General features: G+C 44.5%; 1 protein-coding gene across 4 annotated transcripts in view; it reads right to left on the bottom strand.

Annotated features, from left to right (window-relative positions):
* Nucleotides 1–9,126: 9,126 nt before the first annotated feature.
* SSX2IP (SSX family member 2 interacting protein) overlaps nucleotides 9,127–13,631 on the bottom strand; it is a 38,664-nt gene continuing 34,159 nt past the window's right edge. For all 4 annotated transcript variants that reach the window (XM_080915630.1, XM_080915633.1, XM_080915632.1 and 1 more), the window contains exon 14: nucleotides 9,127–12,527. In XM_080915630.1, the coding sequence (XP_080771756.1) occupies nucleotides 12,353–12,527 (175 nt within the window). In that variant the 3' untranslated portion in view covers nucleotides 9,127–12,352. The remainder of the gene's footprint in view (nucleotides 12,528–13,631) is intronic.

The raw sequence follows: 13,631 nt of genomic DNA, 5'->3' as shown, positions 1-13,631 counted from the left end.
GAAAAGACTTGCCTTTTGCTATGAGAATAGTGAGCTCCAACGAGCTCGTCAGATCTTGGGGCAATCCTAGATTGTTCTGCTTAGCAAATGCAGTGAATACCGGAAGGGGAATTCTGAGTTTCTTCGGGGATTCTTCTGTTTAAGCATCAACAAGAATAAAAATTCTCTTTATGGCTATAAAGAAAATTGAATGTCATTAAACTCATAAAGACAATTAAACCACCAAGTATAGCATATGAGTCTAAATTTATTGTAAACTCCCTAAATATCAATAAAAATTTAAATGATATAAATTCTTTTCCCAGAACCAAAATGTTACCACGAGGAGCTCTCTGAGCTCTCTCAGAAGAGGGTAAAGCAAAGGACACCCAGAAATAAATTAATATATTTCTAATCTTTGCAGATTGGAAAGGCTAGAAACCAGATTTGCTTCCTTGTCTCAGTTTCCCTTCCTGTTGCTGTGATTAAAAGTAACTAAGATAGGATTGTTTGTTTGGTTGGTTCTGTTTGTGTCTGGCTGACAGTTCAAGGTACAGTCCACTATGGCAAAGAAGTCAAGGTAACAGGGTGTTGAAGCAGCTAATCACAGTCAGAAAGCAGGATGCCTGCATGCAGTCTGGGAGTGACCTCAGAAAATGGTGCAACCCATACTGGCAGACAGACAGTCTCCCCAACACAGGTGTGGCCCGAGGGTAACCTCACCTGTCAGACTGGCAGTTAACGCCATCACTGCTCCTCCCTTTAAAGGCTTGAGGGAAGCAGTAGCCACATCCTTCACCCCCTACAATGAATGTGGTGAAGGACTTTTGCCTGGCTACCTCTCCTCTCACACTCTCTGATCTGCATTGAATTCTTATCTTTGTATTGTGTAAAGTAGGTGTGGTTTTCAGTCTTGCCTTACAGACAATGCAACCAAACCATAAGTGGATGTTCCAAGGCTCTGATGGCTCTAAATGTGAAGCAGGGATTCAGCCTTAATATGTGCTCTTGTTTTTCCCTGTTTTCACATCTAAAACCTGGTTTGGATTTCAAGGGTTGACCCCAGCTTGATGATGGTAAAGCGTTGTATCGGCTGGGTTTGTGTCAACTTGACACAAGCTGGAGTTATCACAGAGAAAGGAGTCTCCCTTGAGAAAATGCCTCCATGAGATCCAGCTGTAAGGCATTTTCTCAACTAGTGATCAAGGTGGGAGGGTCCAGCCCATTGTGGGTGGCGCCATCCCTGGGATGGTAGACCTGGGTTCTATAAGAAAGCAGGCTGAGCAAGGCAGGGGAAGCCAGCCAGTAAGTAACATCCCTCCATGGCCTCTGCATCAGCTCCTGCTTCCTGACCTGCTTGAGTTTCAGTCCTGATGTCCTTTGGTGATGAATAGCAATGTGGAAGTGTAAGCTGAATAAACCCTTTCCTCCCCAACTTGCTTCTTGGTCGTGAAGTTTGTGCAGGAATAGAAACCCTGACTAAGAGAGGCATTGAGTTAAGATTTCAACCTAGACAATGTAGCTGCCTATCAGTGATCTTAACAATGATTCCAAGTTGTTTCCGCTTTCCTTTAGGGAGGTGTAACATTCGAGCTGCTCCAGAGCCTGTCCTCATCTGGCCTTTGAGCAAGTAATCTGTCTGCTCAGGTAAAATTGCTTGGCATCGCAGGGTGCCATTTTTAATGGTAATCTCAATTTGTTAGGTAAGTCTACAGTCTATTTTAATGACCGAAAACCAACAGCATCCAGGTAACAGTTTCAGACTCATACAAAGTCTGCAGCACAGGACATCATGACCACTTCTAGAAGCCCTGTGGTAGCTCCTCCAGCCCACCTTGTATCCATCTTTCCCCTCCATAAGGAGGGTGTTTCAAAGCTGAGAATTGTGGTTCATGTCGTCAGTACCAGCATTTGGGAAGCAGAGGCAAGCAGATTACGGCTGAGGTAAAGGCTGTCCTGGTCCACATAGTGAGTTCCAGGACAACCAGAGCTACATGCTGAGACCTTGCCTTAAAAAAAAAAAAAAAAAAAAAAAAAAGCAAACAACAAAACAAAAGAAAAGAAGGAAATGAAGGAAATGATCTCTGCTCTCTGCCTTTCTTGGCTCTTTCAGAATGTTTACCACCTTACTAAGTAACACTAATCATTGCAGATAGTTTATTAACCTTGGGCTGGAAATGATCATTCCGGGCCCTTTGCCTGGGGAACTTCCTGGAAACAGCAGTGTCTCTTCTGTAAGACACTCTTCACACATTTGAACACAGACAGCCAGCATTTCTCTTCTCTCTGATTCTCAAATCTTTTCTCTAGCTAAACAAATCAACTTCCGTCCCCAAACCCTGACCTAAGAGTTTCCTGACTCATTCTCCACTCCAAGCTCTTTCTGATGAGCTCTAAGAACAGGGTGTGTGGCACTTACAAACATTCCAGCACAAGCAAGTCTACATGTCATACAGCATAACTTATTCTCGGGAGCAGATGCACCTTTGTGCCTGTCGTATCCCTGTGGGGTCATCATAAATTCACAGTGAGTAAAGCCTCTGTCTACACTGTTTGGTAGGAAATGTAAAACCCACTCTGGTCCCCCTTTTACTAATGTTGCAAACTAAACTTGTTTCACATATTCATCCTTTAAAACAGCTTCTTACTGAGCCAGTCCATCCTGAATGCAAAGATTTGGAGACGCTGTGCCTTCCGTGGACTTGGAGTTGAGAGGCTTAGAGACCCAGCTGAGAAATCCTTACATGTAGTATTTGCCAACAATTACTGAACAGGAATCCATTTTCCACCTGCTTCATGATGGAAACCAATAAAGATGGAGCCAGTCCTGCTGACCCTGTCTCCGTCGGCATGCCCAGACTGTGGGAACACAGACAGAAGAAGCCTCTGTTCACAGCTCATATTTACACTTTTTACCACGGCCCCAACACTTGGAGATGGCCACGATATGGTCTGCACTTGTTAACTAAGTGTCCTAAAGGAGATGAATGAAGCAGTAACAGGGTAGTTACTGTTCCATGACTCTGGATGTCGAAGAGCAAGATGGTGGGGTGGGGGGCGTGGTTCTGTCTAGAAGGTACGGCAGAAATCTGTTCTAGCCTTGCTTCTTGGCTTGTGAATAGTCATCTTCATGTTCACATGACCTTTTCTCTTCGTATGTGCACGTTTACATTTTCTGTTGCTTCTGTGGACACCACAGTGTTGATGATTGCATTTTAATTAGGGAGAGATCCTCTTTTCTGAGACATAAGGGGTTAGGAATTTAACATGAATTTGGAGGTCAGTCTAACATGTAAGTTTCGGTTTACCAGACTGTTCTGTAATACCAGTCTCTTCCACACTGCCCAAGATATAGAATGGAATTGTTTCATGATTCTAGGTAAAATAACAAGTTTGCCTTACTTTTCATATAAACTATGACGATGAATTTAACAATAAAGACCGTGGGAGGTCATTGTACCATTGTACCTCGGGGATGGTATAAGGACTGTATTCTAAAGCTGTGAACTAAACAGTATAATAGTGACTCAGAGAACTGCTGGGCTCCAGTGTGCTCCACCTAATTCTACCACCAGAAGCACATGTCCTTGTAAGTCAAGGTTCAGACCAACCCAATTTTAGAGGAAGCTATCACGTCTGCTAGAAACACTAAGGGTTCTTGGTGTACTGGTCTAGCCCAGAACAATGTCTGCAGGGTTCTCAGTAAAATTCTTACAGTACTTGTCACTTCTGACATAAATTTTGTCTTTATTAGCTATGTCACCACAGAGGAGTCACTTGGTCCACTTGCAACTGAAAGATACTAACCAAGCTTCTGCACTTATTTCTGGATAGTCCGATGCATCCATCACTCCAAAGCTGATGGCATCAGATATCCTTTCTTGCAAATAGAAGGAAATGAGGTTCCCAGGACAAGTCCCACCAAAATGAGCCAATGATAGTCCCTTGTCTCCTCAGATGTTAAATCAGGCCAGCTATATAACACAATTTGCTGTGATGTTCAACCTGTCAAATTGACATGCCCTCTGGTACCCAGAGGACAAACCTCTCTCTGCCTGTGGGGTGTAGCTATGCGTTCACGGAGGCTGATAGGCCCACCCTAACTGTGGGTAGCTCCATTCCTTGAGCAGAGGTCATGGACTGAGTGAAGAGAAAGTGGGCACCCATTTCCCTCTGCTTTCTGGCTGCAGATGCCATACACCCAGCCGGCTCTTTTCCACAATGACTTCCTGTATCCCCAACCAGGAGGCCAAAGGAACTCCTGCCAAGTTGTTTTTCATCAGGCATCTTGTCACAGAAATGAAAAGTTACTGACCCATTTCCTTTCTGAAAATGTGCTCTTAACTGCAGAACAGCAGATCTCATTCAGCACAAGGTGCTTCCAGAGGAAGCTTTCTCCATGGTACACGTGCTGGGGCCAAACCCAACTGGAGTTAGGAAACACAGTTACCAGGGTTTCTCTTGCTTTTCTGCCATGGGTACTGTGCACAAAGGACCTCATTTCAGATACGTTCCCCAGGTCAGAGAGCAATGGATCAGGCAGACTGTTTTCTGCAGGAGCTGGGGAAGATACAGGCTGGGAGGGAAGCTCTGCCAACTCCTTCCAAACCTCCATGAAAATAATTTCTGTGACTCTGAAGCTGAGGAAATGAACTTAGCCTATTGTCTGAGACTTATCCAATTCAGAAACAAACCTAATACCAGTAGCCTCTCGGAAGCCTTCAGTCCAGAAGCACGCAGGGCCCAGTGGGATTTGAATAACCATCCCAGCCACTTCAGACATGGTGCGCTTGGGGCTCTTAGAGGACCACTAGTAAAGGTTGTTTCTTCTTTCTTTCTTTCTTTTTTTCTTTCTTTTTGACAAATATTTATTTTATTTATATGAGCACACTGTAGCTAATATAAATTAAACACACCAGAAGAGGGCATCAGATCCATTACAGATGGTTGTGAGCCACCATGTGGTTGCTGGGATTTGAACTCAGGACCTCTGGAAGAGCAGTCAGTGCTTTTAACCACTGAACCATCTCTCCAGCCCCAGGTTGTTTCTTAAGAATAATCTTGGTTCCCAATTCTCATCACTAGACCAGTTTTCTCTAGGACATACCTCTGTGTGTTACAGTTAGACCACACTGCCATATGTGTGAGCAGGACATACCTCTGTGTGTGTAGACCACACTATTCCCTTCCAAAGCAGCTAATGAAATACAACTGTATGGGAACAAAGATAGGGATAAATTGGAGTTTTCCCCTATATGACATTGGCAAAAATAATTTATTCGTAAGCATTGACACATTAATGTAATTTATCCCTTGCCCCCGAGCTGTAGGTAGGAAGTACGGAGAGGTTAGATTGCACACCAATTTCTTCCAAGACTGAAATATTTGATCCTGAAGAGAAAGGATTTCTCAAGCAGGAAGGTTAAACAACTCAGTTTCAGAAGTCCCTAGAACTGACCAGAATCATTAGGGCCCTCTGCCAGAGTAAGCGTTAAAGTGAGAGTCCTCCTCAGATGAACTGAAACTAAGCTGCAGGGATGCCACCCTCCCCCAACCCCACCATCACTCCCACAGGGAGGGAGGGAGGCTCTCCAGTCTCTTGAGCTGCCTGGGGGATGTGCAGTGTACCCAAGGTTCCCAGCTTTGTAAGTCTGTCACCCATGCTGGGGTGTGTTTTGGTGGTGCAGCTGTCTCTGAGTCATTTCTGCTCCTGTGAATGACTCCTCACCCACACTCCTGTGACCCCAATAACTCACTGGTTCGCCAGGCTGGGCTTCGGTGGTCTCCACCCTTCGGTGGTCTGTCTGTTATGGGCTCCCTGGGCGAGGCAACAGAACGTGTTACATCTGCCCAGAAAATGTTTATCACACACAGGTTCACAGGACCAGGTCCCTGCTGGTCCAGAGGCTCTCGTCCGCTGTGGTCACTTGTACTTGCGTTTACTTTGTTCAATACACCACTGCTTTTATAATAGAGTTGTGTGAGTTGTGAAATTCGGCTTCTCTGTATATGACTTCTAATCCGGTTTCTGTGTTACACAGAGACTTTCACACCTGAGTTTCTTTCAGTGAAGCCAGCACTGCTGACCACGGGCCTTGCAGACCCCCTGCCTGGTCACACACGCACTTGCCTGGGTGGAGACTGAGCAAAGGCACATGTGATGGCATCTGTGACCCTACCTAGTCGCAGTACCTAGTGCAGCACTGACACAACGCTCTTGTTCTCTCGGACACTCTAGGACCGCTTCTGGGCTAGGATAGCGGGTGCTTCTGTAATTACAGTGGAGCCTAGCCGCTTCCACAAACATGTTATACCTGACTTATAATACAGGGGGCAGGAGTGGCAGCTCAGCGGTTAAGAGAACTTGGCTGCTCCCACAGAAGACCGAGTTCATTAACCAGCCATACAATGGACAGCTCACAGCCACCTGCAACCCCAGTTCATACCGAGTGCACCCCGCTCACATAGTAAAGAAATTTGAATGCCTACTTCATGCCCATTAAGTGGTTAAGATAAACAAGTACACCGTAATCTTTACACTTTACCTCGAGCAAGACTGAACACTACCTGAGTGGGTTACAACTTGTAAATGGTGACACACTGGGCGGTTGCATAAGAGCTGAGGGCAAATGGCAGCCTTAGACGGGTGTGGGTGTGGCTTAGCGTGCTCTGTCTGCTGGAGCAATGGGAAAACTGGAACTGCGTTTGTGCAGCGGCTCAGCTGGGGAGCTTGGTTTCACCTGGTGAAACAGTATCACAAAGGCTAGCTTTGTACTGTAATTCCATTATCCCCGTCCGTTTCATCTGAATTGCTACACATTTCTGGGGGCTGTTGGTTTTCACTGCACATATAAAGGAGTGTTAAGAACGACAGATCAGAAGACATTACAACTTGCTTCTGTCTCAGGAACTACTGGTATCTGAGGCAGGACTCAATGTTCTGGGGAGGGAGATGGCACAATTCATGAAAACTCAAATTGGAGTTGTTTAGAGAGGACACACACCATACACCGGGTGCCTTTCATCACAGCCGAGATCTGTGGTACCAGCCCAGTTACAAACAGCCCTTGGTGACTATTCAGGTGACTGTTTTCTATTTCAGGGTAAGCATGTTGACAGGTGACACCTACACATCCTCCAAAATGTGGCCCCCTCTGAACAGTCAGCCTTTGTATGACAGAAGTCTTTCCTTAAGAATAGACCTGAGTTCCAGCAATCTAAACTCTGGTACAGTCAGCCTTTGTATGACAGAAGTCTTTCCATGAGAATAGGCCTGAGTTCCAACGATCTAAACTCTGGCTCAGGACATTGATTACTTCCCTGTGTGCTTAGTGAGGGACCTCCCACTCACGTTTGGCTTAAGCTGAACTTACATTTCTGGGGTTTCTTATTTAGTACAAGAGGCCCCTCTAAGTCCCCTGGCTTCCTGCAGGTCCCTCAGTCACCATACAATGGGTGACTTTTATCACAGCTAAGGCCTGTGACACCAGCCCAGTTACAAATAGCTCCAGTCACTATCAACTTTTTGGGGAGTTTTGGGCAACCTGTGGCCACTGGACAGAGCCATAACTGTAGAATGTTAAGTGACTTTGAGTCTGCAAAGCAAAGCCACCTAGTCTGGAGAGATTCTTGAGTCAACAGTAATTTCATCCCAGAGTGTCAGGCACATGCCATGGTGTTTGGGATGGGTACACTTGCCTCTGGTCCTTTCTGCCAAGTCCAGAGTTCACCTCGGATTTACCAGTCTTTCTGTGCTTCACAGGAGCAAAGTTCACCTTGGGAGTACTTATAATAAACTGTGTCCTGCATCAAAAGCTTTCCTCTCGACAAAGTGAGCAATGCTGTACAAAGCCAAGATTCACAATGCTCTTTCCAATTCCAGCTGGTAAACTGCTGTTTACTTCTAGAACAATGTGCCAGGGCACCATGTGGTCAGATGCTGGATTTCTAGTTTTCTTCTAGGCACCTCCAATGAAACTTTGTTTAGAAAGTTTAATGTCACTGACATCAAATAACAGAAATCTTAGCAGTTGTTTCTTTGCTTAAGTAGAATAGAATTACCATAAACATGGATTTAATTTTTTTTTAATCAAAAAGGGGAAACTTCTCAAGATGTAAGAAAAATGCTTAAAGACTGCTACTGTTTCACAGAGCACCCTGCTTCTCGCAGACTGAGAAATACATTATACTGTCCCTCTGCACCAGGTGAATACCAGACATTCAAGGGTTACTGTGAATCCATATAAGCCAGAATTTAACAACAAAACGTCTACCCACATGAACTACAGCAATGTAGAGTAAGTTGGTGATCAAGAGGGAGGCCCCAGCATTCAGGTTTCATTGAGAGTTCTGGGACCCTTGAGTTACCATTTAACATGAGCTTGTTATTAAATCTTAAAAGGGTATATTAATATTCCTTCAGAGGTCTATTGAAAGAGCCAAAATAAAATATGTTCTGTATACTGGGTAAAATACCATTTAAATATTTTAAAACTATTATGAATAAGATTTTAAAATAAATGTTTCTCCCAAAGAGAAAGAATATTTGAAGCTTCCATAATAACCGGCGACCTCACTGCAGAGTTGTGTTTCAGTGTTAAGGAGGATGGAACCCCAGCATCAGCTGCCCGCCATAGCAGAGGATCCAGCCTGCCCTTCAGGTCTGGGTCTGAGGACGATCCCACACCGTCTAGTCTGTGCACTCTCCTCTGCTGGGCCATGTTCTCATCCCCTTCACTGAGATGAAGATGGTTGCGCCTGAGACACAGACGCGGAGCCTTTTACAGTACCCCAACTTTTATTATGTGTAGCGTGATCTACCTAAAAGTCTGCAAAGAGTCAAGACCGGACACACAAAGACCAAGATCCAGCATCCCAGAAATCAGAGCTTTAGAACCCAGGCCAGTGTCACTGTCCCTTCTAACAAATAAATGTGCTGCTGGAGGAAATCCATCAATATTTACAATGTCCCCACAGATCCATGTCTGCTGTTTGTTAAATGGTTCACTGGAGAAGGGTATCCAAGGTTTAGCAGTGAATTCTGATGGGAGCCTGTATGTGTAAGCGGCAGGACAGCAATCTCCTGAGCCCCTTGAAATTCAGTATTCCCAAGGGCTCACAAAAAGGAAACTTCAACTAGTCAATTAGTGGTTTTGGATAAAATCATTTAATTATAGTCCATTCCATTTTAATTTACATTCAGCCCCCAAGAGAAAAAAAAAATCACCAAACATCCCATTTAGAAAAAAACAAAAAACAAACAAACAACTGAAATCATCTATTTCACCATCCTCACCTGCATGCTCACAGCTCCGACTCAGCCATGTCTCCCCTGGGAGAGAAAATATGACCTGTTCGGCATATCAGCATTCTCGAAAAACAAACCCTACAAACCCGTAACAAGCACCCCACAGGGGACCCCGGCATGGCAGACTCCAGCAAGGCTCCTGGGAATGCTGGGAATTACTGTTATGGACTGGGCAGTCATACCTGGAGCAGCTCAGCCATGTGACTAGCACCACTGGCCAATGGTAGCTGAGCTTTTACAGCTCAAGTCCTCAGTGATGGGGAGTAGACCCATCTGCATCTCCGGGACATAACAAACCCTGACATAACAGCAGGTACTCTGCCCAAACTTAGTGAATAAAAGAGCAAACACACACACACACACACACACACACACACACACACACACACAGAGCAGGCAAAGTGTGTTTACTGAAATTCCAGGATTCAACTCAAGAACACCTTCTATGCAGGTATATGTACTTGGAAGCATTTTTACAGCAGGGCAATCACAGGAGGGGTTTGTGAACTCACAGTGCTCCAAACTTACACACTTCAGAAACCTCCGCTGGGGTTCTGAGGCCTTTCAGAAGGCACTACACAACAGGGGTGGTTAAAACTGGATTTTATGCACCTCATCACATACCACAGACTAGGTTTCCCCACAAAAATCAGGTTATTACAATCCTTTGGACAATCCTGCTTAGCTAGGCCAGGAACCACAGAATCATTCCCAAACAACATGTACCCCAGTTGTACACTGAGGCCAGTCTTGTAAACCTACTGTTCAGTACAGTACTCCGTACAGCAATGCATGGCTTTCTTCTGTCGGCGCTCTTTCCACTAAGTGTCTAGTCATTGTGAATAACAGTTACTTAAGAGTAGGAAAGTATACTACATTTCCATCAGTTTTTAAGCTTTCGAAATCCAAAATGGTCATGCTAAGAAAGCAAATCCCGATTTGAGGTCCAAAGTTTCAGATTTTCACATTGATAAGCAGGAAAGCACAAAAGATCACCAGGAGGCTTTGAGCCAAGAGATACTGTCTCTATCTAGTCTTGAGACCAGCCTGGCTGTGTTGGCTGCATATTGCTACCTGCCGAGGAGGAGACAGAGTCCCAGCAGCCTTCCTGTGAGCTCCTGCCTTCTAGCACAGCAACAGCCCTCTCTGGGAAGCCAGGGATTGTTTGAGAATCAGGATGGGCAGCAAAACAAGAGCCGGGAAATGGAAGCTTCCGGCAGGTCTGTGCACATCTCTCAAGGGGCCTGGCTTTCTTCTCCAGCTCCCTCGGAACCTCCAGTCTCAGAAATTTCTTTGCAGTAATAGAATTCAGCCCAGGATGAAATGCAAACACAGCAAAAAAGCAGGGGTTCCTTTCCAGACACCATCCTCATGAATAAGGCTTGGTTTTAATGAAAAACAGGAATATTTGTATTTGGCCAAGTATGTCATGAGACAGACCCGTGTGGGGACACGGGATAGAAATAATCACCAACTACTTTCAAACTGGTTGCTTTTCTTCACCAGAAGGTAATTACATCCCAGCTGGGCTTCCTCCTCTGCACCCGCAGCACCTCTGCAATGCCAGTTTCAAGAGTAAGGAAGTGATGTGTACCACACGGAAGGTAGCAGCTCACACTCAAGAGTGAGCTCCTGGAACTGCGAACACGGCTGCTGTGGAGAGGCCGCCTACTCAGCAGCAGTGCCTCATCAGCCAGGCGTGGCGGCTGCGGGACCCAGTCACATAGTGAACGGACAGCACGAGGCTCCTCTTTGGGCAGCATGATGAGTTTAACAACAGTCACAGCAGGGCAGGCAAAGAGAAGGGCAGACAGACCGCCTGCGCCAAGCAAGGGCCTGTGTGGCTGCATCTACGGGACAGACAAGCAGGGGAGGCACTTAAGCTGCTGGAGGAAATCCATCCCGGAGAAGCTGGGGCCTATGTCTGCGTTTACTGATCGCCATTACTGTCAATAGTAACATACTTTGTATGAAGACACATGCAGCAGAAACAGACAGAAAAGAGCCTAAGATTGTTCTGGAAATGAAACGACACATGAGTGTCCAGAGAGTCATCTCTCAATTATAAAAGCCAACATTTTACATTGTCTTATTTCTTTAGTAGTCATATCTAGCTGAAAATTTTTTAATTACAAAATTATTGGCAATGATATAAAGCCCTGGCAGGTACAGACATTACTGTACGGCACCCATTTGGTAAGGAAAATACCGCCATCCAGCTACCTTAAATATCCTTTATCATCCAAATATCTTAATCCAATGCCTTTGTACTGTTACTCAAAGATACCTTTGTCTTCCCCCCTTACTTCATAATCAATATTCCTCTTAGAAATTATAACATTCACATATATAAAATAAAATATGCTTTAAAATCTCAAAAAATGTAACATTAGTAGTTCTAGTTATCTGAACTCAGCGTATGAAGTGGCTTTGAATTTTTATTGCCCAGATGGCTTAAAAATAAAATCTTACCTGTCACGTGGCAGTGGTCACACATCCTAACACATCTGTAAACACCATGCCACTGAAAACATCTTAATTGGCTTGAAATACTATACTCAAGCATGGTGTAAAATGTTTAAACCTTAAAGCCTCCTAACATAGTCATGTATACTATGTACAGACATAAAACATATGAAAGAGGTAATCCCAAATCACACTAAACATAATAAATATAGAACTTGCTTTGTTAAAAATCTAAGGTATACATTCAAGTAAAGACTAAACTTCCAATGCCAACCATACTAGGGACAAAAATTTAATGTTTACAATAATCAGTCCCTAAAAGTGCTATTCTCAGTACCTGGAAGAGGAAATCATTCTAGTGCTTTTGCTTCCAACCAAACACCATACATTCCATTATTCACAGAGCCAGATGCTTCTGTTACTAACACACATCCAAAGCTTTTGCATCCTGTTAAGTAGCTTAGCATTTCAGCTCTTTGGGGGAAGACAGGGAAGTCCAAACAAACAACTCCGAGCATCTTAAGTTAGATGACTGACTTTATGCTACGCCGTGTCAATTCCTCTAATGCACACTCTAGGAAAGCACTGCAGCCCCAGCATCTACGGTAAGTCGTCACGGTCCACGTGAGAGCTGGTGTAGGCTGAGGAACATCCACTGTAGCAACCCTGCCGTGAGCTGGGTCTTGACACCACGCTCCACTTCTGATCCGGACTTTCTCTTCCAACCTCATTCGGTTTAGTTTCTTCAGGAGTTATATTCAGCACACTGATGGAACTGTGGGAAAATAAAGTAAATCTCAGCAGCTAATTATCTGCTCCTTGGTTATCATTTAGAGCAGATGCTCCTGAATGTCTCAAGTCTGACTGCCTCACATCTGCACTAATGATACGTTTTAGAACCACTTAAGAAAACAGAAGGATGCACTTGGAAGTGCTTTCTTTAGACTTCCATCTGCCCGGAGCTGAGGCTGAGCAGCAGGGTCCCTGCACAGCAGTGTCCACCCCATGTCTAACCTACTGCCCATCACTTTACTAGCTCTGGGTTCCCTTTATGACCCAATCCCGGATAAACATCGTCTCTCAGCTCCAACAACGCCTTCCACCTGCTCTTTCAGTGCACAGCGCTCCACATCTGTTCCCACGGGGAAATGTAGAATACTATTTTTCTTTTAAGTTCATGTTTTTCTTTCCCCTCCTCTTGTTTAAAATCTCTCATATTTCCTCCATAACTCTTAAAATTAGTGACCTAAAAATAGACTTAAATTATCTTATAAGTTATATTTGTGTACATCCTAAGAATAGGGAATAATCTGCCTTATAAATTGTATATGTGTGCGACCTAAGGATAGGGATTGATCTGCTTTAATACTTTTACCTTAGGCAGGCATTTTCTTTATCAACCTGAGGAAGTGCTTTCTCTTGGCTCTTTGCGCTGCAATCCCCGTGCAATGGGAATATCACAGAAACTTAAATTAGGTTCTCTATCTATCAAAATAGCATTCTTCAATATGATGAAAGTACTTAGGTTTTTAAAAAGTGATTCCTGACATAATCACCTCGGGCTCCTTGTGTGGCCCTGACTGACTCAGCACTGGCCTGTTTCCTGGGCTGGGATGAGGCTGCCCAGCACTGGCCCAGACGTCTACACCTTAAATGTAAACCATGGAGAGGAGGCAGATCTGAGAGTTCTAAGCCTAGCATGAAGCGCCATGCACTGGCAATCTCTCTGCAAACAGCATGAACAAATCAATCTAATTTCTTCTCAAAGTGTACACTGTCATAAATAAGAAGCACATGCGCACACACACACACACACACACACACACACACACACAAATTTCTTCTAAGCAATAAAAGTTCACATATTTTCAGAAGTATG

This window comes from Micromys minutus (assembly GCF_963924665.1).
Source record: "Micromys minutus genome assembly, chromosome: 4".
Lineage (NCBI taxonomy): Eukaryota > Metazoa > Chordata > Mammalia > Rodentia > Muridae > Micromys > Micromys minutus.
This window is presented reverse-complemented; position numbering and strand designations above follow the sequence as displayed.